Below are 26,730 nucleotides of genomic sequence, written 5' to 3' on the forward strand. Positions count from 1 at the left end.
TTCTTTCTCCTTTTTCCTTTCCCCCTTCACTAGTGTTTTGCTTTTGATCACTGCCTCCTTCAGTCACTCCTCCCTTTTATTATCCCTTTCCCTTTTCTTCCCCTTTACTCTTACTGCTTCTTCCCTCTCTTCTTTCCCCCCTCCCTTTTCTTTCTCCCCCTCCCTTTTCTTTCCCCTTTTCCCTCCTCCTGCCTATAGGGCAAGTTAGATTTCTATACCTAACTGATTATGTTATGCCCTTCTTGAGCCAAATCTGATGAGAGTAAGGTTCAAACAATGCTCCCCCTCCCTTCTTTCCCTCTGCTGTAATAGGATTTTGTGTCTTTTCCTGTAATGTAATTTACCCTTGTCTGCCTCCTCCTTTCTCAGTACAATTTCTAAGATCATACTGATCCACTTATTTCGATCCATTTAACCCACCTGATTAGATGTTTTTTTTTTGTCATTACATCAAAGTCATCTAATATCCACCCTTTTTATGTATACTCCTTTAACGTGGTGTAATAACAATACACTTCTCAAGGGCTGCAACTGTCATATTCCCTTGTAAGGGTTTAAACAGCACCCCCTTATTCACAACACATTGTATCTTTCTGTCTCATTTACCTTTTTATGTCTTGAGTCCTGTACTTGAAGATCAACTTTTTTGTTGAGCGCTGGTCTTTTTATCAGGAAAGTTTGGAAGTCCCCTATTTCATTGAATATCCATCTCCTCCCTTGAAAAATGATGCTCATTTTTGCTGGGTAGTTGATCCTTGGCTGCAATCCAAGCTCCTTTGCCTTACGGAATATCATGTTCCACTCCCTCTGGTCTTTTAATGTAGAAGCTGCAAGGTCCTGTGTAATCCTGACTGTGATTCCATGATATTTAAATTATTTCTTTCTGGCTTCTTGCAGCACCGTCTCTTTCATCTGGTAATTTTGAAATTTTGCATATTATATTCCTTGGCATTGTCCATTTGGGATCTCTTTCAGGTGGTGATTGGTGGATTCTTTCTATGGTTATTTTCCCTTCTGGTTCTAGGACTTCTGGGCAGTTTTCCTTTATGATTTCCTGAAAGATACTGTCCAGGCTCTTTTTTTCATCATGATTTTCAGGTAGTCCAATAATTTTTAAATTGTCTCTCCTGAATCGATTTTCCAGGTCGGTTGTTTTACTGATGAGGTATTTTACGTTTTCATCTATTTTTTCATTTTTTGTTTCTGTTTGACTGATTCTTGCTCTCTCATAGAGACATTAGTTTCCATTTGTCCAATTCTAGTTTTTAACAGATTGTTTTCTTCTGTTAGTTTTTGTACTTCCTTCTTCAATTGGCCAATTGTGTTTTTTAGGGACTTGTTTTCTTCAGTGTATTTTTTTCCCAATTGGCCAATTGTATTTTTGAAAGACTCTTCTACCTCTCTCATTTGACTATTAAAATCCTTCTTGAGCTCTTCTAAGAAGGCTTTTTGGGCTTCAGACCAGTTCATATTCCCTTTTGTTGTTGCAGATGTGGGTTTGTTGACAATGTTGTCCTCTTCAGAATTTCTGTCTTGATCTTCACTCTTCTCATAATATGAATCTATGGTATGTTTCTTTTTACTCATGGTGTTTCTTTATTCCCTGGCCTTTAAAGAGATTGAGCTCTCCTGCTGGGGAACAGAGGGTACTGACCCAAGCTTTTTGTGTTGGGAGCCCAGGTCTTGGTCACTGGCTTTGTGTGCTGGGGCCTCTTATGTTAGTAATTGGAGGCTGTAGGTTTCTGGCAGCTTACCTCATGTTGGGCCGGAATCAGCAAGGCTGGAACTTTCTGGAAATTCTAGGTTGCCTGCTTTTCTTTTCCTTCAGCTTTCTTCAGCTCCTTTTGGATGGGTGCTGCAGGGTGTTTACCTGCCTGGGCTCCCTGCAGTGTCGTGTCCCTCATTTCTGCTAATGCACTGGGAGACCTGTTTGCTGGGCTGCTGCACTGCTGCTCCCTGTTTTCTTCTAGTTCAGCTGTTCCAGGGTTTTTTTCTGGGGTGATATTTTCTGGGTTTTCAGAGGTTGATAGGGGAGAGTGAGAGCCTCTACCTTTTCACTCTTCCATCTTGGCTCTCGGGAGCAGAGCCAGTTGTTTTTCCATGACATTTCACATTGTTTTCTATTTTTTCATTCTTTTGGATTTGTTTTACAGTGTCTTGATATCTCATAAAGTCACTAGCTTCCAATTGCTCTATTCTAATTTTTAAGGAAGCATTTTCTTCAGTAATCTTTTGGACTTCCTTTTCCATTTGGCCAATTTTTCTTTTTAGGGCATTCTTCTCCTTATTGGCTTTTTGGACCTCTTTTGCCTTTTGGGTTAGGCTATTTTTTAAGGTGTTATTTTCTTCAGTATTTTTTTGGGTCTCCTTTAGCAAGTTGTTGACTTGTTTTTCATGATTTTCTTGCATCACTCTCATTTCTCTTCCCAGTTTTTCCTCTACTTCTCTTACTTGCTTCTCAAAATCCCTTTTGAGCTCTTCCAAGGCCTGGGACTGAGTCATATTTTTCCTGGAGGCTTTGAATGTAGGAGCTTTGTTGTCTTCTTCTGGTTGTATATTTTGATCTTCTTTTTTACCAAAGTAAGATAATATAGTCTGACTCTTTTTGCGCTGCTTGCTCATGATCCTGGCCAATTGCTTGAGTTTTAAACTCTTTGTTAAGGTGAGAGTTGGCTTCCAATATGGAGAATGTACTGTCCCAAGCTTTGGGGGTTTGTACAGCTGTTTTCAGAGATACTTGTGTGTACCTGTACATTTATAATTCTTCCAAGGTGGTATGATAAAGAGCAAGGTGTTCACTCCTCTCCTGGCCTGTGCTCTGGTCTATTAGTGACCACAAGCACTCCTTTCTGTCCTGGAACTGTGAGGAGGGTTTTCTCTTCATAGCCACTACAAGCTCCACCATGACAGCACTCCTCCTCATCCCAGGACCACTGCCCAGAACTGTGACCCAGATCCAAGCATGGGCAAAGCAAGAGATTCCTGTCTCAGCACTGGCAAAGAGATCCCTGCAATACCTCTCTGATCAGCCACTGGTTTCCCCTTCAGTCTGTGGGCTAGAAGCTCAGGAGGCAACCACTGCCCCCAGGTCAGACCTCTACGCTCCTTTCTCAGCACCACAGAAACTGACTTTTCTCACTGACCTTCTAAGTTGTCTGTGGCATCCGTGGGTTGAGAAGTCTGGAAACCATGACAGCTGCCCACAATTCAGTCCTTTAAAGCCTGCTACCGGATTGCTGTGGCCTGCGCCCCCACGCCCTGCATTGTGCTCTGCTCCCAGCCCGGCATGATATACCTTTCTGATCAATTATCCAGTTGTCTTGGGCTGAAAATTTGTTACACTCTGTGTTTTTGTGGGTTCTGCTGCTTTAGAATTTGTTTAGAGCCATTTGCTATAGGTATTTGGAGGGGTTTGGGGAAGAGCTCAATCAAGTCACTGCTTTCACTCTACCATCTTGGCTCTGCCCACTCATAAATTTTTCTTAATAGTTTAAAATATTACCTACATCTCCCTTCTGTTTGACAGAAAGCCAATGCTTTTCTTAAAGAATGAAGAAGGAAAAAAAATAGCTTAGCAAAATGGTCTGACGCTTTATATTCAGTATTTCACATCCATAGTTCCCCATCTCTGCAAAGGGTTATGGGATAAGGAGGTACCTTTTCATATGTTTTCTTTCAGGCCAAGTTTGTTTATTAAAACCTTGAAGCATTTTGCCTTGATTTAGTGTTGTTATTTTTCCATTAACATTGTCATAGTTATTATAAAGATTATTTTCCTGGTTCTTCTTACTTCACTTTGCATCAGTTAATATGTCTTCCCAGATTTCTTTGTATTCATCATATTCAGTTTCTTACAACACAGTAATGTTTTGTTTTATGTTTTTCAATTAATAAGCCTTTATTTTCTCTCCTTCCCACCTCCCCTTCCCATTGGAAAAGAGAAAAACAAAATAAAAATAAATATACATAAGCAAACCACATTTCACATTGCCTGTGTCCAAACATACATGTCTTATTCTATATCTTCAATTCATCACTTCTCTGTCAGGATATGAGTAGCATGCAACATTAACAGTTTCCCAGAATTGTAGGTGATCGGAGTTCTAAGTCTTTCAAAATCATTTCCATTTACAATGTCATTTTTGTATAAATTATTCTTCTGCTTCTGTTCACATCATTTTGCATTAATTTATACTAGTCCTCTCAGGCCTCTCTGAACTTTTCTCTAATGGCACAATAGTATTCCACTAAGTTCATGTGTCTCTTCCATTTTTAATTTGTTTGGTCAGTTCTCAAACTGATGCCATCCATTAATTTCAAGTGTTTTGCCACTATAAAAAGAGCCAGAGTAGTAATATTCCATCAAATTCATTTAAATCACTTGTTCAGCCATTTCCCAGTCAATGGCACTGATATTGATTCCCTTTCTTTGCCACTGCAGTATTTTGGCATATCTTGGGAGTTTCTTTTTGACACTGACCTCCTTGGAGTTTGCACCAAGAGATAGGATCTCTGGGCCAAAGAGTATGGTTCCCATCATTGTAAGCAATTAAGTACTATATTAAAGGGTTATTTCCTGTGACTTCCCACAGGTATCATGTGGATGTGTATTCTCCAGAAGAAGCCCTTCTTATATGTGAATATCCATCTGTTTCCAAGACTAGCAAGAGATCACACCTGTAACCTGATGGCTCAGAGGCGAAATAAGACCTCAGTCCTGGAGAACTCCTGGATGCTGTGTACCACACAGTTTAGGGGAATGGCTGACGGCGCCACTTCTTCCGGCTCAAAGAGTAGAAAATCCAAGCGCAATTGGTCCTTTCCGGTGTTAGATGGAAGTATTCATCCAGAACAGACAGATTCAATTGAAGCAAACTTGAGAAATAGCGAAGCTTGTATTCAGAGGTAATGAGATATTCACTAATGATTTGCTTGGTGACCAAGGGGTTTGCATCTCAAGGAGAAATGATTTTAATTAACATGTAGCCCAGAGGGCCCACAAAACTGAGTTAAACCATGTTTATTTGCCTTCTAAAAAGCTAATAATTATGATAATAATGATAGCAAGTACATAAGATCAGAGTGAAGACCTAGAGAAGGCCACACCTGTTCTCTTTTTCCTACAGCTTCCCACCCTTCTAATACACTCTACCCCACTCCACTCAAATTTACTCTACTCCACTCTATTACACTATACTCCAATCTAACCCCAAAACAATCCACTCTAGTCTTACCCAAGCTAAGGCAAGCCAATTCAACAAACATTTACTAAGTTTATTCTATGAAAGGAATTGTGTTAGATATTAGGGATACTAATGCAAAAAATGAAATGTTCAGTTGTATCTGACTCTTCATGACCCCATTTGGGGTTTTCTTGACAAAGATGCTGGAATGGTTTGCTACTTCCTTCTCCAGCTCATTTTACAGTTGAGGAAACCAAGGCAAAAAGGATTAAGTGACTTGCCCAGGGTCACACAGCTAGTAAATGTCAGAGGCTGTAGTTGAACTCAGGTCTTCCTGATCCAGGCCCATGGTTTTTCACTGTGCTATCTAGCCACTCTGTAATAGCATTAGGGATACTAAAGCAAAAATGGAATAAGCCCTGCCTTCTAGGAGCTTCCAGTATCCTGGGAGACACAGCAGTTGCATAGACAAATTGCATAGACATAATATATGTGTGTGTATGTATGTATGTATGTGTATATATGTATGTATATTTATGTGTATATATAGGTGTGCATATATATGTATGTGTATATGTATGTATATAACCAAAGGAGGAAGGAGAGAGTGGTAATAACTGTAGGGAATGGCAAAGGGCTTCCTGAAAGAGGAAGAAAATGACACTGAAAGAAGCTGAGAATCATACAAGGTCGAGGTGAGGAAGAAGTCCATTCTGGAGATTCAGTATAGCTGATGAAAAGGTAGGAAATGGGAGGCTAAGTTTGAGGAAAAGGAGTTAAGGTCAGTCTCACTGGAAGGGAGTCTGTGGGGAAAGCTCAATAAAGCAGATCATGAAAGGCTTTAAGCAGCAACTAGAAATTTGAATTTCGTACTAGAGATAATAGGGGGCCACTGAAGATTCTCGAGAAGGGGAGAGCCTTGGCCAGGCTTATGCCTGGGAAAGATTCTTTTGTCACCCGTGGGGAGGATGTCAACATTCTTCTTGACTTCCTCTATGGTGCAGCCAAACTAGCCTGGCTTTTCCTTGCGTGCCACATGCCATCTCCTGTTTCCTGAGTGTTGCACTGGCTCTCCTTCTCTGAAAACTCTCTCTCCCGATCGTTGCTTCTCAGAATTTCTTGTTCCCTTCAGAGCTGAGCTCAGTATCACCTTTACATGAAGCTAGCAGTGGCTTCTTTCCTGAGCTCTTTATTTTGTGAATGTTCTCTATTCCTCATACAAGTACGTGTTGTCTTGCTGAGAGTACATAAGCTCCTTGAGGGCAAGGACAATTTCACTTCAGTCTATCTCCAGCACTTGGCACAGAGCCCAAGATGTATCAGGCACTTAATGAAGTCTTGTTGCTATCGACTGATGGATTGGAAAAAGGAGAAACTGAAAGCCTGGAGTCTAATGGGCAGGATGCTGCACACAGATGGATGAGAAGTACTAAGAGGATGAACTGGGATGGTCAGGTGGCTGCAGGAATGAGCGAGTGGAGACCAGGGGGATGGATCTGAGAGATGGTGAGGTGCAATTGACCAGACTTGGTAGTGGATTGGTTGTGGAGGATGAGGGAGAGGAAACGGGTCTGAGACAGATTCCAGGATTGAGTGAGCAGTCGGCATCCTAGAGTGGTGGAGGGTCTTCATGCCTTGTGTGGAACCTGCTGCAATCACACATATTTCATTGGCTGATAATTATTCTCCACACAGGTTGAAAATGTCTAGCCCTCATGGGTAAACTTGTGAAACTGCTAGGGGAGGGAGAGAGACAGAGAGACAGAGAGAGACAGAGAGACAGAGAGAGAGAGACAGAGAGACAGGGAGATAAAGATAGAGAGAGACAGAAAGAGACAGAGAGACAGGGAGATAAAGATAGAGAGAGACAGAAAGAGACAGAGAGACAGAGAGACAGAGAGACAGAGACAGAGACAGAGAGACAGGGAGATAAAGATAGAGAGAGACAGAAAGAGACAGAGAGACAGAGAGAGACAGAGAGACAGAGAGAGACAGAGAAAGAGAGACAGAGAGACAGGGAGATGAAGATAGAGAGAGACAGAAAGAGACAAGAGACAGAGACATAGACAGAGAAAGAGAGAGAAAGACAGAGACACACAGAGACATAGAGTCACAGCAAGACAGACACACATAAAGACAGTGACACAGAGATAGAAAGACACAGACAAATATGGAGACGGCTTGACAGATATGCACACAGAGAATCAGGGATAGACACACAGACACACACACACAAAGACAGAGATAGGCAGGGATGATTTTTTTAAAGAGCCAAACAAAAATTTATTTAAAAAATTTTTTTTCAATTAATAGGCATTTTATTTGCTCTCCCTCTTCCCCTCCATTGGACACGTATCATATCACATACACATATGCTCCTTGCAACAAATATGCATAATCAAAACAAATTGCCCCATTGGCCACATCCAAAAACGTGTCTCATTCAGTCCTCCCCCTCTCTGTTGGGAGGGGGATGGCGTCCTTCATCATGGGTCCATTGGAATAATTTATCAGCATTCTTAAGTCTTTCAAGTTGTTTGCCTTTACAGTGTTGTTGGTATGATATAAATTGTTCAGGTCTGCTCACTTTACTTGGCTTCAAGGTTTCCCAGGAGGGGGAGGAGGAGGGGAAAATTTAGATGATGTCAAAATAAAAAATAAATGCAATTTAAAAAATTATAAAAATAAGGTGCTATATAAACAGCAAAAAGGGGAAAGGAGCCAACCCAAATTCAGGAGAAGTTGCAATTCCTTAAGGGACCTGTCTCACCTAAGCAGAAAGAAAGCCTATTTGAACTTGCAGAAATGTGAGTATTAAGTCCCATTTATTTAGCTCTTTAAGGTTTGCAAAGCACTTTCTATAAGTTATCTCATTTGACAATCACAACAATTTTGTGTGTCAGGGGGTATTACCCCATTTTACAGATGTAGAAATTGTAAGGGTAGGAAACTGTGATTTACTCTGGGTCATCTAGCTACTAATGTCAGAGGCAGACTTTGGACTCAGGTCTTCCTAACTCTAAGGCCAGCACAGTATTCACTGTGCAACACTGCCTCTCTATTTATAATAGATCTCCTTTCTCTAGCTGTTTTAATTTTATTACTATGGGTGAGGTAGGTGTTATTAGCATTACCCCCATTTTATAGATGGACAAACTGGGCCTCAGAAGGGGGAATGTAACTATCTAAAGTCACACATTTACTAAGTGTTGGAGCCAGTGAGTTCAAGGTTAGCATTCTTTGTATTAACACCCCACTGTTAAACCATGCTATTAAAAAATAAGAAAACAAGTGTTTATTAATGTTTTGTTTTTTAATTATCATTGTTTCCCCAGTATCCTTTCTGCCCCCTCCAGAGAACCATTCCATATAACAGGCTTTTTAAACAAACAAATAAAAAAGATGAGAAAGCTTTTCAGTTACATGTAATCATTTACCTATTTTATCTTTTGTAACTGCCTCTATGCTTTGTTTAGTTAAAGAATACGTCTACTCATAACTGTGAGAGAATTGTGATCTGCTTATCTTCCAATTATTTTGTAGTATGATCTTTGGGTATTAAGGCTATGTATCCATTTAGATTATATTGTGGAATGTGGTTTAAGGTGTTGGTCTAAAATTTCTGCTAGACTATTTTCCATTTATTAGCAGTTTTTATCAAGTAGGGAATTCTTTTCTGAGGCACTTATGTTTTCTGGTTTATTGAAATGCTGAATTATTGAGTGCCATTTTTTTCTGATTGCCCCTCATCTAGTCTGTTCCATTGATCTACCTCTCTATTTTTCAATCAATGCCAAATTATGTTGATGATTGCTGCTTTATAATGTAGTTTGACATCTGGGAATGCTATTCTTCCTTCATCTCTGTTTCCAGTCAAAATTTCCCTTTATATGCTAGATCTGTTATTTTTCCAAATGAATTTTCTTATTTTATTGATTTCTGTAAAGTATCCCTTTGACAATTTGATTGTTGTAGCATTAAAAGTTTAAGTAAGTTTTGGTAGTATTTTCAGTTTTATTATATTACCATGGCTCAGTGATGAATATAGCTGTTTAAGTTGTTCTCTATTTCTTTAAGGATCATTTTATAATTGAATCTGTACAAGTCTTTTGCGTGTCTTGATAGATCAGCTTCTAGATACATTTTGTTGATATGAAAATGGAATTTCACCTTCTATTATTTCTTCTCGGATTTTGTTTTTAGTATGTTGAAATGCTGTTGATCTTTGAGTTTTTTTCTCTTTGCTGCTGACAATTTTGCTGAAACTCTTAATTGTCTCAAATGGTATTTTTACTGATTCCTTAGGATTTTCTAGTAAACCATCATATAATTAGCAAAAAGGGAAAGTTCTCTCAACTTTTATCTTTCTTTACCTCTGTAATTTCTTTGTCTCATCTTTTTTTCCTATTTTTGCTATTGCTAGTATTTCCAGAAACATGTCAAATAATAGTGGGGAGGATGGGCATCCTTGCTTCACTCCCATATTTATTGGGAAAGAGAGGAGTGTGTCATTGCATGTGATGCTTATTTTGTACTTTGTCAAAGGCTTTTTGTGCATCAGTTAGGATAACCATGTGATTTTGGATGTTTTTGTCTTTGATATGATTATTTTTTTCCCCTTAATGTTGAACCATAATGCACCCTGTGTATAATTCCAGGCTAGTTATAATGAAGTATGTCTTGAATGAATCACTATAGTCTGTTTGATATTCATTAATATTTGTCTATAGTTTTCCTCTGCTTTATCCTTCTGAGACTTAGGTATTGGGACTGTACATACAATGTAAATGGAATTTGATGAGTGTTTTCTTTTTCAGTTTTTGAGAATATAAATTTATGTGGTTTTGAAACTAATTTTTTTTAAAGTTTCATAGAATTCTCTTGTAAATCCATAGGAACCAATAGTTTCCTCCCCCCATCTTTGGTAGTTCCTTTACATTTAATTCTACTTCCTTTTCTAAAATCATATTATTTAATATATCTATTTGATCTTTGGCTAGTTTGATTTTTTTATTTTTGAAAATATTCCCTTACTTATTTTGTATTTTAAGTTTTGTTAACATGTAACTGGATATAATAGATTCTGACCATTCTTTTTTATTTTTTTCTTGTTTTGTTGTGATTTTTCTTGCTTGTTTGCTATTTTGTTGATTTGATATTTTTGCTGTCTTCTTTTAAATCAGACTGGTTAAAGGTTTACCAACTTTATCAGTCTTTTCAAAGAACCAATATTTACTTTTATTTATCATTTCTATAGTTTTTGAATGTCCAGTTTATCTATTTCCCTGCTAATTTTTAATATCTCCTCTCTCGCACTTATTTTTACATTTGTTATCTGTTGGCTTTCTAAATTTTAAAAATACATTACTAAGTTCATTAATTCCCTCCTTTCTATCTTGTTAATGTATATTTTATAAGAAGATAATTTTTCCTCTGAGGAATACTTTAGCAACATCCCAGAAATTTTTGTATTATATTTCTGCATGATCATTTTCTTTCACAGAATTATTAATTGCCTGTATGATTTGTTCTTTGACACACTCATTATTTATGATTTCATTGTTAAGTCTCCATTTGCATATGTGTCTTTTTTGTGTGCTCCCTGAACTAATTACTATTTTTATTGCATTATTCTCTGTAAAGGATTTTTTATATTTATTTGCAGCATCTATGCCTTAATGCATTGTCATTTTCACCAAAAATTCCATGGAATGCTAAGAAATATGTGTATTCTTTAGCAGTCCTATTTAGAAGATGCCAGAAGTCTTTTAGGTCTAGCTTCTTCAGAAATTTGTTTAATTCGATATTTTCTCTTTTGTTTATCTTTCTGTTTGATTTATCTAAAACAGAGAGTGGGACACTGAAATCTTTCATTATTGTGTTATTGTCTATGTCATTTTGTGGTTCAGTTAATTTTTCTTTTATGGATTTAGATCTAAAGGCATTTGGAACACATAAATTTAATGTTAATACTGATTTGCTGTGTAAGGTTCCTTTCAACATAATGTAGTTTCCTTGTTTGTTCTTCTAAAAATATTTTAAAAATATTTTGATTATTTGTTTTTGCTTTATATGATAGGTTGATTGCAACTCTTTCCCACCCCCCAGTTCATCTGATGCATTATACATATTGTTTTAGCCTCTCATTTTAATTCTGAGGTTTTTATTTTCTTTTTGATGAGGCAATTGGGGTTAAGTGACTTGCCCAGGGTCACATAGCTATTAACTGTCAAGTATCAGAGGCTGAATTTGAACTCAGGTCCTCCTGACTCTAAGACTGGAGCTTTATCCACTTCATCACCTAGCTGCTCCTGAGCTTTTCTTTAATTTATTTTATTGTAAGCAACAAAAAGTGGGATTTATTTTCTTACCCAATGTCACTATTTTTCATTATATTGGGTTATTTGCTCCATTCACATTTAAAGTTATGAGAGTTAGGTTTGTATTTTTTTTCATTTGTTTCTAATTGTTTTTTTTTTTTGCAAAATGGAAAGTATAGCCCTTTTCTTCTATGTTTCTGTAGTTATTTTAGCTTACTCTATTTTAAGGCAATCCTATTCCCAACAGCTCCCTTCTCCTCATGCTCAAAGCTCTTTTTTTTTTGTTATTGATTACCCCTTTCCTCAATTTTTGAATTTTGTTTAACATTCAAGTGTTTTCCCTTGCTTTTATCTAATTATTTCATTCTTTCTCCCTTTCGTCCTTTCAGTAAAGTAGTCACATAAAATCTTCCTTCTTCTCCTCCCCTTCCATTTACTTTGTTAACAAGTTTAAACTTTTAAATTGTTTGGTGTCTTTTTCTCGGAAGAACTTCATTCCCTTCGTTGTCTATCTTCTCTTTCTGCCTATTTTAGACTTCCACTCTTTCATTCATGGCTCTTATTTTTTTAGTTCTTTTTTAGTCTTTATCCCTCATGGCATTAAAACTTCTAAGGCATCTATTTTGAGTTCCTTCCTCTAAACAGTTTCTATATTATTGAACTAGAGACTTTGCCCTGGGACCTTTTCTCTCTCTTTTCTGTTGTACCTCACTTCTTATAAATATTAACCCCGGTGGGTGATAGAAAGGACATTTCCCCTTGATACACATTTTACCATCTGTGATTGTGCAATTCATTATTAACCTTTACAATCCTCATGGTCATTTCTCTTCATTTGTCTTGAACTGTCCTCTTCCAGGTGTCAGTTGCCTCTAAGAACTCTGATTTCCCTTACCCTGAGGCAAGATGAATGGTCCTCTGAACACCAAATCCATGCAAATTGTGTTCGTGATAAAGTCCCCATTTCTCTTTATAGAAAATTTCTCCCATAGAAGCATTCATCAGTGCTAACCCTTGCCACCACTAAAACAGGATTTCTCCTTCACCTCCTTTTCAATCTCTCCCTTTGCCCATTCTCCTGTAGGCTCTAACAATAAATACTAGTTAACAATAGTAGCTAACATTTATATAGTATTTACTATGTGCCAGGCATTATGCTAAGTGCTTCATACTTATCTCATTTGGTCTTCATGACAACTCTAGAGGTAGATGCTACTGTGATTCCCACTTTAGAGATAAGGCAACTGAGCAAACAGAGGTTAAATGACTTATACAGGGTCACACAATTAGCAAATGTCTGAATATGAATTTGATTTCAGGTCTTTCTGACTCCAAGCCTGATGCTGGGCTGTGTAGCTGCTGTGTTCAGGAGAAGCTAATAGTTATTCTCCACTTTTAATTTGTTGCTCTGCCTGGGATAAGTTCACCGCTTCCAATCACATTAATATACTGCCAACGAAAGCCTTAATTGAAACCTCCTCACTCAGCTTTCTCTTTCCTTTAATTGGAGAACTGGGGGTTGGAGGATCAAAGTCCACTCAATGCCTTTCTTTATAGAGGGCAGAATCCCAGCTCACTCCACTCTGCAGCTGCAAAGTTTCAACTCTGCAGAGCAAGATATCCCCCTCTCTTTCCTATTTCCTTTTGTGTGTTATCTTCTCCCATTAGACTGTAAGGTCCTTGAGAACAAGGTCTATCTTTCTTTTTATTAATCATATCCCTAGCACTTAGAATGGTGCCTGACACTTCATAGTGTTGGTGCTTAATAAGTGTTCCATGGATTGGATTCCTTTCATTGGTAGCCTTTGACTTTATTAGGGTCCATCGCATATTCTATTCCATCTTCTCCCTCCCTTCCTCCCTTTTATGCATTCTCTGATTCTGCATGAGTTGATGAAAATGATGTTTTGGGATTGTTCCTTCCACAATCATTTCTATCTGACTTCTGCTTTCACCCTTGTTTCCTTGTGAACATGAAGAAAGAAATCTCTTCATAATTTCTCTTATTTTGTTGTTATTGTTGTCATCCTCGGTTGCCGTATTTGTTAACCTTTCTTATATATCTGTTGTGTGAGGTATTTGAAATTGAATAATGACTTCAGGTCTGGTTTTAGGAATGTTTCACATACCTCCTTTTATTGAATATCCATCTTTTTTCGTTAATAGTTGAACTTGAGTTGCATCTTGAGTTCCTTTGCTTTTCAGAAAACATTGCCCTATTCCCTACTGTGGTTTCTGGTGAGGCAAAGGATGTGTTGTCTGAAATTCTTTTCCTTTATCTTTGAAAGTCTTCCTCCTGGTTACTTTCAGGACTTGTTGCTTGTCAGTGGAATTGTTAAATTTGATCACTACGCATCTTGGAGTTTGCAGCATAGTGGTTTTTGTTTCACCCAAAGATGACCTGTGGATTCTCTTAATTGGTTCTTGTTTTATACATTCAGACATTCTGGGAAGTTTTCTGTATTATTTCTTGCATTGTGATGTTCAGGTTTTTTAACTTGCCATTTTCTTCTGGAGACCTCTAATTCTGAAGTTGCCTCTCTGCATCCTATCTTTAAGATCCATATGTTTCTCCTGTAACGTGATCATGTTTTATTTCTGTGTCTTTGCTTTGCTGCTTATCTTCTTCCTGATTATCCTTTACTTCAGAGCATTGCATTCTCGCATCTCTCTGTCGGTCACCCCTTCTCCTTGGTTTTCAGCTCTTGGGGTGCTGCTCTGCGGCCCCAGTCTGTGAAAGCTTTTGTCTTTGCTGTTCTCCAGAAACACGGCAGGGGGGAGAGTCAAGAGAGAGTCGTAGTACTGTAATCCTATGGGTTGGCTAGTGCAACTCTTCTGCTGGAGCACAGTGACACGTGGATGCTGAGTGAGCGCATAGGGGCTATTGATGACCTTTCTTTGTTACTACGTTATGGAATTGTTACCTATTTGGATGCTTGGAGTTGTAGGCCATATTATTGTTGGTTAGTCATTTCAGTCACGTCTGACTCTCTGTGAGCCCAGTTGGGGTTTTCCTGGCAAAGATAATGGAGTGGTTTGCTATTTCCTTGTCTAGCTAATTTTACAGATGAGGAAACTGAGGCAAATTGGGTTAAGTGGCTTGCCCAGGGTCACACAACTCGTAACTGTCTGAGGCCAGATTTGAACTCAGAAAGATGAGTTTTCCTGACTTCAGGCTCAGTACTCTATCCACTGGACCCCCTAGCTGTACTGTTCTAGATCATAGAGTCAGTTAAAATTGTTTTACCTCTGCTATAAAATTAATATTATAGAATATTTGAGAGGTTGAAAGGTTAAAAGTCAATGTTTAATCCTCCATAATGCATTATTCTTATCGACCTAACATAATTATTCTCCACTCATCAGAAATCACAAGATGAAATGCATGTTTTCTAAAGTGCAAAAGAGCTCAGGATGCATCCCAAGGTGACCTACCCTGTGAAACTGAACTAAGCCATTAACGAAAAGAGATATATGTTCAGTAAAAAGAGCATTGGAAACATTGGTGGCTGTCAATTGTTTTATTTTGGTTTGTTTTGTTTTTGAAACCAGGTCTCCATATTTGCCCAGACTGCAAGTGTAATGGACACTCACAGGCCCCAAACCAACACTGAACACCACGAGGTTTAACCTGCTGTTTTTCCAGCTTGCATCATTAGGCAGCCTAGGGGCCCTTGGCTCCAAGGAGCTTACCATATTGGTAAAGCTTAGAAGTTGTGTTTGTCCAGTCTCTACTCTTCAACTACAACTTGGTTTCTTCTCTTACCCAACATACCAAATGATGTCCCCTTTGCCCCCTATTTCACTGAAGCATCCTCAGCTTTATGCAACACTATGGGGTAACAGAAAAGAAAAATGGATATGGAGGCAAATTACCTGGGTAAAAGTCCAGCTTTTGGTGCTTACTCCCTGGGTGAGTCTCTTAATCTCTCTGAGCTTCAGCTTCCTCAGATGAGATGTTTTCTAAAGTCCCTTCAAGCTCTAAATCTATGATTCTGTGATTCTGTGATCCTTGACAACTTTAAAAACCATGGCCTGCTTTCTGGTCCAAGTCCTTCCTCATGGCGATAAGATCCACAGTACAATGAATCATGGTGTTATTGTGAAATGCAGATAAAATGCTCTGTAAACTGCAAAGCACTGTGTAAATGCTTGTAGTAGTGGTAGTAGTAGTAGTAGTAATAACAATAGTAATAAACATATTAAAAATTTTAAAGCACATCGTCAGAGATCCTTTGTCATCTTTTGCACAAGCAGATATTTAGAGTTGCTTGGAAAGGTCTGCCAAAGAGAAGAAAGGAATATCCTAAGACATACGCGAGACAACCGCAAGCTGCTGGTCCGTGACCGTCTCAGACTGGTTCTGGATAACGATGAGGACTTCTTTGAGCTCTCCCCACTGGCTGGCTATGATTTACCCTATGGCACAATCGCAAATGCTGGCTGTCTCACTGGTGAGTTGAATAAGCTGACTCCCACTTGACTCTATTGGGAAATCTAAGCTCTTGCTTTGCCATCTTACCTGAGCAGGGTTCAAGTAGCAACACAACACATATTCCACGCACCTCCAGGTTGAAAATAGGGAAGCTGCTGTATATTCCCCATTTCCTTGGCGGTACTCTCATCACTAGTGGTATACTTGGCTTCTTGGGAAGGATCTATTTTTTTTTTATTGACTAAATTATTTGAGACCTTGACCAGCAGTAGGGAATAAGCTAGGTTGGTCTCATCTAATGTACCCACTATAACTCAACCAATCCTCCTAGAAAAGCTGCTCTCTTTCCCTCCATGGGCTTCCATGTAGGGCCACACTTTTGTGCTCTCAATTGTCTTCTTATATAGCAGAGGGAGAAGCTATTGATTCTGTCAAAAAAGGTCGGCAGGAGGCAGCCAGCCCCAATCTCTGAAGCCCAATCAGTATAGCATCAGTAGATATGCTCACATTCTATGGGGATACACTCTTAAGATTCTTCCAAACCAAAGTCCATACCCTATAACCTCATCCCATTGATTGGGAAACTCATCAGATTACTCCTTGGACTGTCGGCCTTGTGACAAGGTCTACTGCTAACCAACTTGGGAAGAGAAGAAGCTATAGAGGGAGTGAAGATGGAGGGCAGAGTTTTCTGGTTCAGAAGCACTTTTAAATATCTCTCTGGAAAGGGATGCAAGAGAAGAAGGTAGAGAGAGAGTTGGAGAGAGAGCAAGGTCTGCAGCAGGAGCAGCAGCTCTAGATGGAGCACTCTGCCAGGAGACAGACTCTAAGTCTTGTAGTAGCTGGAGCCTTTGCCTTTCCCCATCCCACTGCTTATCTCCATCACAGAGTGTCTGAATTAAGGCAACTTGGAGAAACAGTCCACTCTGATTCTCTTTCTGTTTTATGGCCACATGCAACTGATGGGATGATCCATTGCTAAGAGTATCTCAGCTACTTAAATGTTTGTGTACTGGGTAATCTGCAGTTTTGACAAAGGCTTACTACATAAAAAAACAAGAGAACTTTAATTGTGTCCTCAGTAGATGTTTTTTCTATAGAGAGTTTGGGGGGAGGGGAAAATGATCACACTAAATTGAAATGATGGAGAAAATGCCTTCCCAGCTTGTTCATCAGTAGATTTCTAGGGTGCAGAGTATTTTACAAATTTTGTTTATAATCTGTATTTTTAAGTTTTCTAGCTTTGTAGAGAAAGGAAACCATGTAGGATCAGGACCTTTGCCCTAGACCCAAATACTTACGAACCAATGTTATTATTATTAAGCAGACAGATGACTTTTTACCAGGGTCCTTTGGGCTTTTCTTTATCTTCCAAGGTAAGAGAGGGCAAAGGGGAACAAGGACTTTAGGAGAAGGCCACAACCTGAGCAGGTCCCCAGTGGGTGGAAATAGGCATTATCTTTCCTATCGTCTCACCTCAAGGTGAGGGGTGGGGGGCAAAAGGTACTCTTCCCCCAAACTGCTCTTCACAGTGATATCTGCTAGGCATTGTATATGTATAGTGCATATATGTGTATATGTGTGTGTGCATATGTGCATATATGTGTATACATGTTTATATGTCTATGCAATGTATATGTAGCTATATAGGTATATATACATGTTTATAAAATGTGTAAATATACGCACATATAAATACATGCACATGCATATGGGATGTCATGTAATATTTGAATTAAATGATATCATGACATATACATTGTGACATTATACATAATCATATTCTATAGGATACTAAAGGATCCTGAAGATGCAGCCATACACATATATTTTCAAAATCATCCAATATATTTATAACTTGAGGATACTAAAAAATCAGTTTTCAACATATCTAAAAGAGAGTGAGACACTAAAGGCTTGGAAAAGATTATGGGTTTTACTACTACTCCTCCCAAAAAAATTGAGAAAATATCAATAACTATAGACCCATAGACCCATATGCCTACCTTCCCATCTCTATATTATAAAATCTTTAGAACAATCTGTGCATGTGTTCAGCATATCCCTGATAAAAATAAGAAAAGAGATTTCTGGCAATCACCAAAGGCCTCCTACAGAAGAACTCTTCATTACAATTTCACAACTGCCTGGAAGAGGTTTCTCATTTGTTGACCATAAAAAAAGGCATTTGATCTGATCAAGCCATATACTGCTTTGAAGGCTTTCCTCCAAACATGTGTCTTAAAGGATTTTTGGAGAGATACAACCACAGAGAAAAATTGTTTCTCTAAATAGAAATATCAAGTGAAACATGAAACAGGAAGACAGAAGGCATTTGCCAATGCTGTGAAAGAAGTCCAGCACAGGGTCCAAAAGGAGGAGGAATTCCTTAAAATGTGTGGGGTGTATGGGGTATATGTGGTGCTCCGGAGGACTAGCAGCTCTGGAGAGAGGGCTGCCAAGCCCTCTTCAGGGTTGCTCAAGCACTTTTGGTATCTGCCTGCCACCCAGCTCTCACCTGTGGCTCCAAGAAGCTGTGGCATGTGCAGTGGCCACACCCTGATAAAATCATCTCAGCAGACAGGCTAAACCAAGTTGAAGGTAATTGAGGAGCCTCAAATTCATTGGTGAGTTAGGCAGATGTCTACTCCAAACATGTGAAGACCTACCCCAGTGGAATGGGTGGATGAGAATAGTGTGTTCCAATGGCTATGCAGGCGGCTGAAGCCGGTGCTGTGTAGGCCTTAGAGCTTTGTCAGACATTGACAACACCAAGGTTATCCACTGCATCCCTGGGCCATTGCCAGTCATCATAGCTTTGTCTTGCCGCTGGACTTTGAGGACTCAGGAGGAGAGAATGAGGCTGATGGCTTTGTGCATCTCTGCTTCATTTAAATCCAATTCATACACAAGTGAAGACATTCTGTGATGCCATTGGTCCTCTTCCAAAACGAAGGATGAGGGGACAGCTAGGTGGCGCAGTGGATAGAGCACCAACCTTGGATTCAGGAAGACCTAAGTTCAAATCTGGCCTCAGGCACATAACACTTGCTATTCACACAGAACCTGGGCAAGTCATTTAACCTCATTGCCTAGCCCAAAACAAAACAAAACAAAACAAAACAAAAAAACAAACAAGCAAACAAAGAAAAACCCAAAACCAAAGCAAAAATGAAGGATGAACAACAATTACAGATAATGTATACACATATTTGGCTACATATATACACATATATGTGTATATACATAGGATGCTGAGGGATCAAGTTACCAAATATCTGAAAGAGGGCAGAATATGTGTGTGTGTGTTTATGTGTATAGACACAGACATACAGATATAGAAATTTAGTTATAGCGGTAGATCTTCCCTCCAGCACAAATCTCCTCTCTGTGTACTTGTTCTAGAGTAGGTGGTTTTTCCATCTTTGTTTATTCTCTTACTTTTTGCACATCCTCGTGTTGCATGCTATGATAGTAGAGTCCAAACATGGTGGCTTCATTTTCATTAATAGAGAGGATAATTTATTTTAATAGTATCGACAGATCCTTCTCATTTTTATAGTTTTCATTTTCTTCCTGGTTTCATATTTCAATGCTCTAAGGATATTATTAATTTGATCTAGCGTGTTTATAGTTTACCTGATGGTGAATTGCCCCTGTGATTATTGGTATTGATACAATCAGGTCAAAGTGAGCAATTTAAAAAAAAATTATTACTGTCTTTTTTTGCTAATATTTTATTTTATTTTGCTAATATTTATTTTATTTAATATTTTGCTTCACTATTCTTTAATAATATTGGTCTATCGTCATCTTTCTCTGCTTTATCTCACCATTTTGGTATAAGGACCATGCTTGTCTCACAGGAATTCGAAATGATGCCTTCTTTGTCCATCATCTTGTGTAAGACTTTGCAGATCAGCTTATGTTTAAACTAGCATCATCTTTGTGTTCTAAATGTCTCAGTTTGGCAAGGACAGAATGTGTTTGCTGGCAAAGGGACTCTTGAGGCTCTTTTGACCTATTCACTTTTTTTTTATTGTTTTAAACTGGAGAAACTTCCGTAGGAAATGGTGATAGTCCATGATCATGCCTGTCTTTTGACATCAGAAGCTTGTTTAATAGTTGGGATTTGTATGCCACATCTTCTATTTGTCATAATTTCTTCTAATTTGGTATTGATTTTCATCTTTGCTTTAAGAAATGGGGAGTCTGATTATAAGAGAGATCACTTAGAAGTGATTCTCACATTGATAACCAGTCACATCCTGCTTATTAAGATGCAGTCAATGTCTTTGTGTGAGGATGATTCTGTTTTATGCGCACCACACCTAGTGCTATCTCTTTTAGAAAGTACACCTCATTTTTGAGCAATTAGACTTTTAAAAAGTCTACAAGCTTCTGATGGCCATGTTCTTAACACTAAGATATATTTTCTAACATTTTTCATTGTCCTTACCTATTTCTTCCTATCCTTTCTTTGAAACCATTGAGGATTTGAAGGAGGATCTTAATGAGGTCTACCTAGAGTTTCTCCACTCCTTCACCCTATACCACAGATATTGACAAACAAGCATATTTAAAGTGCATTGCAAGTCTTGAAGAGCTATAGAAATACTAGCTATTATTATCATCTTTGAAGTGGCCTTTTTACAACAACTTATCAAGAATACTGCTATATGAGGTTGCAAGGCATTCTATGAATTTATGTTTCCTCTTATCTTTAGCAGAGAACCAAGGGTTATTTTGCATTTTTCTTTTGTTTCATGGGTTCCCATGACTAAAGAATCCATCAAGTGGCCAGACTACTGGTGATGAGTTTCTCCACATCTTGTCAGTCAATAAGCATTTATTAAGCATCTCCTGTGAACTGGGTCCTGTGCAAGGCACTAGAGATTCAAAGAAAAGGCAAAAACATGCATGATCTCTGTCCTCAATGAACTCCCAGTCTAATGAGAGATATAACACGCCAACAACTACGTACAAACAAGATATAGACAGGAGGAATTGGCGTTTGTCTCAGGGAGAAGATACTAAGATTCTGAATGATTGGGAAAGGCTCCTGGCAGAAGGTGGGACTTGAGCTGAGATTGGAAGGAAGCCAGAAAGCAGAGATAAGGACAGAAAAAGTTCAGGAATAGGGGGCAACCAGGGAAATTCATGGAATTGAAGTTGAGAGATGAAATAGGTACAGCAAGTAAGTCAGTGTCACTGGCTTGCTGAGTATGGGGAGGGGAGTAAGATGTAAGAAGACTGGAAATGCAGAAAGGGCCAGGTTATTTAAAGCCAGACAATTTCATATTTGGTCTTGGAGTTATCAGGGAGCCTCTGGAGTTTACGGAATGGAGGGGAACTGATAAGCTTTAGGAGGATCAATTTGGCAGTTGAATGAAGGGTAAACAGGAACAGGGAGAGACTTGAGGCAAGAAAGCCATCATCAGGGTGTTACAATACTCCAAGAGGGAGGTGATGAAGGTCTGTACCAGGTTGGTGGCAGTGTCAGAGGAGAGAAGGGGGTGTGGATGAGAGATTATGAAGGTAGAAATGATAGAGAAATTATGGAACTTGACAACCGACTGAATTGGGGAGATGAGAGAGTGATGAGTTGAGGTTGACACCTAGGGATTGGGAGGATGGTGTTGGCTTTGATGTAATAGAGAAAGTAGAGTATAGGGTGTGGTTTTGAGGGGAAAGGTGAGCTCAGTTTTGAATATGTTGAAATTAAGATGGCTACTAGGTAGCTAGAGATGTAAGACTGGAGGTCAGCAGAGAAGATAGGGTAGGAGTAGTAAACATGAGTATCATCAACATAGTCCATTAGCATTTATTAAGTGCCTATTGTATTCTAAGCCCTATGTAGAGATGATGGGAATGCAGAGATGATGAATCCACAATACCTGATGAAATTATTAAATTAAAGAACATATGGGAAGGAGATGAGGTCCCAGGAGAAGAGACTGGGAGGGACAGGACTGACCTGGATGAAGATAAAGCCAAGGAAACTGAAGAGTGCTCTGCAGGACAAGAGGAGGAGAATCAGGAGAGGGTAGGATTACTTAAAACCTAGAGAGAAGAGAGTTTCAGGAAGAGGTTGAGTTCTAGGGCCAAAGGCTGCAGAGAGGTCAAGAAGGACTTGGGAGAGCAAACACAAATAAGAAATCTTTGCTGCCCTCAAAGTGTTTCCATTCTCTTGGAGGACCTTACACCATAGCGTGGGAAATGGCATTAACTCCAATGAAATAGTTAAACAATGGCACCTTTTAAATTGAATGATGTCTGGGTTTAGGCATTAATTTCTAAGCTAGAAGATTTTCCTTGTTTAAAACGCCAAATGTACATTATCCTATAGGAATTGGGAAAATATGTGGAGTTTGGTGCATGTTACTTGCCAATGATGCCACAGTGAAGGGAGGAACCTTATACCCTATCACCGTGAAGAAACAACTCCGTGCTCAACATATTGCAATTATGAACCGTTTGCCAACTGTGTATTTGGTGGATAGCGGAGGAGCATTCCTGCCTCTACAGGTACTGCTTAGAATGGTTTCCCAGAGCATTAAATCAATGAGCACTTATTGAGCACCTATTATATGCCCCCTTAGTGCTGAGGAAACAATGTCCAAAATGAAACAGCCTCGGTCTCCAAAGAGCATATATTCCATTGGGGAAACAATATGTACATATGTCAGTATGCACTACATAGATACAAAATAAACAGGAGATAATGGGGAGAGAGGTGCAAACAGGTGGGGGAATCAGCAAAGGCATTGTGGAAGAGGTAGTGTTTCAGCTGATCACTCAAGGGAGTACGGGAAGAAGTCCATGAGATGGAGATGAGTGGTGAGTGTGTTCCAAGAATAGGGTATACAGATTATCGGGTGTAATTAGATAAATGTCATAATCTTTATACTCTTCTTTCTTTCTACATGAGGTATTGAGGGCATCAGCAGAGGGAAGTTTCTGTTTGTATTAAAAATCCATCCAAATTTTAGTCATTATGAATCAAAGGCTACAGAACCAGCTGCCCTATGACCACAAGAAAAGAAAAGCTTAACATAAATAAGATCTCACTCAGGAGCCCCCAGGACCATTTGCAGCAATCTGTTTGCCATGGCAGTTTATCACAAGAAATAAACAAGAAGAGCAAAAGAACAGTAGGAACCATCATTATCAAGTAAAAGCGGCACAGTGAATTTTGCAGTGACCTGCAAAGAGCCCCTGTAGGCACAGAACCTGCTGTATTTGTACTTCTGCTGGTGGCAAATGAGAAGCTACGTATGCACAAAGCTCGGGCTAGCCTCCCTGTCAGAGGAGAAGATGGCCGACACAACACCTTGCTGTTCTCCAGCTTCTTGCTGAAAATGAAGTATTTTCAGACAGAATGGAATAGGTGCTTCTAAGAGAAACGTGGAAAAGAAGAGGCAGAGATAGATAAGATAGATAAAAAGATGATAGATGAGCAACAAACAGATGGACAGACAGACACATAAATGATAGATGACATAGATGAATTTTTAAAGCAAACAGAAGCTTTGACCCATTAGTAGATACCTGCCAACTGAACCATAACTAGGGTGAGGTGAGCGACCTTTTCCCAAAGTGTTGAAATGTAAAGGATGCCAACAACTTTTGCACTTTTTCGGTAGCAAGGACACCGCCAATCTGAGCACCATTTTAGTAAAAACAATCAACTAAAATAGAAACTAACTGAGAGGTAGAATTACATAGTGGGTAATAGGCTGGCTGGTCTCAATCAAGAGGATCGGGGCTTCTCACCTGTCTCTGACGTAAACTGGCTGTGTGATCATGGGCTGAAAAGTCATTTAACCTCTCAGTATCCCCATGCAGTTCTCTAAGACTGTAAGTAACAAATGGGTCACTAATATGAATTGATGGAGGGAGTTTCTATAACGGAAGTTCACTGGAAGAAAAGCAACTAGATGCTAGCTTTCTTCCCCAATGGATCACAGGACAAGGCTTCTACCCCAACTGTGGCACGTCCTTTCTTTGGGATCTCTGTTCCTTCCCCCCAACAAATTTATATTTTAAAAGTTAATTTAAGCTTCCTTTTCATGTTACTGGCTGCAATTGTACTCTGTGAAGCTTACACAGGGTATAAAACATTCTGGTTACAGCTCAGCCTACTCATTCTCAAATGTATATAGAAGCAACTTTCATCTTTGATACTAGAGAACAATAAAATTATTTAGCCACAGTGTTTTTAATTCATTTAACTAGGCTCTTTTGGAGGACTGTTCATTAAAATAGCTCCCATTTTTAAAACCTTTTTGTTACCAAATGGCTGTTTTAAAGGAAATCCAATCCAAAATTTAAGCATCTACTCTGTTCTAAAGGGAGTTAGGAATTGGATTTGTAATTAATTGATATTGAGGACTCCCTAGTGTGGAAACTTCCTCTACCGATTCTGCAATTCATCATCTCAAGAATAGCCTGGGAAACAGAGATGTTAAATGATTTGACCAGCCATAGAACCTGTATATTTTAGAGACTGGACAGCAACTCAATCTTCCTGGTCCAAGGCCAGCCCACTATCTACTTTGCCATGCTGCATTTCACGCTTAAAACTGAACCAGACCCTGCTCTCTAAGCTCCTATATTCAGATTTGGGAACAACATCTCTACTGTCCATATGGCTATCTCCTTATTATATAGGTGATCACAAAGATTTACTGGATTCTGTTTTAATACAATGGTAATTTATTTTAATCCACTGGCAATTCATTGATATCTAGTAGGGGCCATATTTGAAAATTTATCGTGTCTCCCTCTAATGAGGAACTTTCTTGATATTGGTATGTTTGTTTTTCTAGGCAGAGATTTTCCCAGATCAGTGCCATGGTGGAAGGGTTTTCTACAATATAGTGCTCATGTCCTCTATGAAGATTCCTCAGGTAACTTGCCAGTGCAGTGAAGACGTAGAAGGCCTCCTCCCTTCCTATACCTCCCTGTTTTCTAGCTCTCTTTTAGGTGTTGTCTTCTCTCTTAGAATGCAAGCTCCTTGTGGGCAGGCACTGTCTTGCTTGTACAGTGCTTGGAACATAGTAGGCATTTAATAAATGCTTTGTCTATCTGTCTATTTGAAAAATGTTTCAGACTTTTATATATTGTGATATATGCATTTTCAAGATGGCTTTTCCAAAGTACTGGACAAACTGTTGATATCATTTAGGTTTTATAAAGACTTCCTTTGTCTAGAACACCTTAGAATCCAATGATATCTCTAACTTGGTGATTGGATCAGAAAACTGTATATTAAAGGCTGTGAAGATGGCTCCTTGGGAGAGGGGTTAATAGTGGTCTTAACAGTTGAAAATCCGTGTTCCTATGTGAGTCTCCTGTTCTCCCTAGGTGGCAGTGGTGTGTGGCTCTTGCATTGCCGGGGCTGCCTATTATCCTAGTTTAGCAGATGAATCTATAATCATAGACAACATTGGCTCCCTATTTCTTGCTGGACCTCCTCTGGTAAAAGCTGCTACAGGAGAAGACATTTCTGTTGAAGAACTAGGAGGAGCCACTGTGCATTCTCGGTAGGGACAAAAGATTGTTCTCTCAGCCTGAAGTTTAAAGCCCTTCACAGATAATGGCTCCCACCTAATTTTCCCAGTCTTATTTGGTAATACTCCCCTTTCTTCCCTTCATATAACTAAGGGGCGTAGCAGATAGGGTGCTGGATTTGGAGTCACAAAGACCCAAATTCAAATCCTGCCTCAGACATTTACCACCTATGTGACCTCAGAAAAATCACCTCACCTGCCTGGGCCTCAGTTTCCTCATCTGCAGGAAGAAGAGGTTGGAGATGGCCTCTGAGGTCCCTTCTGGCTTGATCTTATGATCTTCTACAAGGTCTTTCCTGACCCTTTGGCTGTAAATAATCTCTGACTCTTAATATTACTTTGTGCTTATGTGGCATCTACTGATCCATTTACATGCTTCACTCTCCCAGAAGAATGTAAATTCCTTTAGGGCAAGGAGCATTTCATCATTTTGTTTGTACTCCCAAGTACCTAGTAAAGTAGCTTGTATATAGTAGGCATGCCAAAGGCTGGATGGATAAGTACATAACATTAAGATTTAGAATAAAGGTCCATTGAGTGGAAAGACTCTCATGGATCATTCACGGGAGGTCATGCCCTGCTATCTGTATGTCCTTGGGCAAGTATTTTCACCTTCTTGGGCCTCAGTTTCTTCATATGAAAAATGAGAGAGCTAGATGGCCCTGGAGGTCCCTTCTAAGCTCTAGATCAAGGCCCCTGGAGACCACAAATGAGTTACAGCCTGAGATATTTGAATGAGACCTTACATGGTTGAGATCACAGAGCCATGAAAATACTAAAGTATAATTTATGGCTTGGGTTTTGTCAATTACTTTTTTTGATGTGTTGAAATGTGATTTTTTTTTTATCCTTCCCTAACCTCTTTTCCTCCTTAGACTCAGTGGCGGTGTTGATTATCTTACATCTACAGAGGAAGAAGCCTATGAATGTGTTCGTAATGTTGTGATGACCTTCAATTGTGGACAGTGCCCTGAAGACTCTGTGGAGTATGATGAGCCCTTATACAGCCCAGAAGAGCTGAAACACCTGGCCCCAAAGAATTATGAATGTAGTCTAGATGTGAAACTGGTAAGTCAAGGAAGGGTTCCACTTGAAAAAGGGATTGGGATCAATCCCTTTAATTAAGAGTGGTTCCATTTTAAAAGGACAAGTACCTTATGGATCTAATGAGAAAATATGTCATGCATGTGCCAAATGTTCAGGTTAATGATGATGAA

At 39.1% G+C, this 26,730-nt stretch overlaps 1 protein-coding gene across 2 annotated transcripts in view; it reads left to right on the top strand.

The window, feature by feature from the left end:
• The window catches only part of LOC110212919 (biotin-dependent 3-methylcrotonyl-coenzyme A carboxylase beta1 subunit-like), a 67,551-nt gene that overhangs the window by 19,148 nt on the left and 21,673 nt on the right, over positions 1–26,730 (top strand). For both annotated transcript variants that reach the window (XM_020993072.2, XM_020993073.2), the window contains exons 2-7: positions 4,593–4,905; positions 15,761–15,957; positions 22,288–22,466; positions 24,770–24,850; positions 25,308–25,486; positions 26,389–26,581. In XM_020993072.2, the coding sequence (XP_020848731.1) occupies positions 4,598–4,905; positions 15,761–15,957; positions 22,288–22,466; positions 24,770–24,850; positions 25,308–25,486; positions 26,389–26,581 (1,137 nt within the window). In that variant the 5' untranslated portion in view covers positions 4,593–4,597. The remainder of the gene's footprint in view (positions 1–4,592; positions 4,906–15,760; positions 15,958–22,287; positions 22,467–24,769; positions 24,851–25,307; positions 25,487–26,388; positions 26,582–26,730) is intronic.

Source organism: Phascolarctos cinereus, unplaced genomic scaffold (assembly GCF_003287225.1).
Source record: "Phascolarctos cinereus isolate Bilbo 61053 unplaced genomic scaffold, phaCin_HiC Scaffold_5;HRSCAF=322, whole genome shotgun sequence".
NCBI lineage: Eukaryota > Metazoa > Chordata > Mammalia > Diprotodontia > Phascolarctidae > Phascolarctos > Phascolarctos cinereus.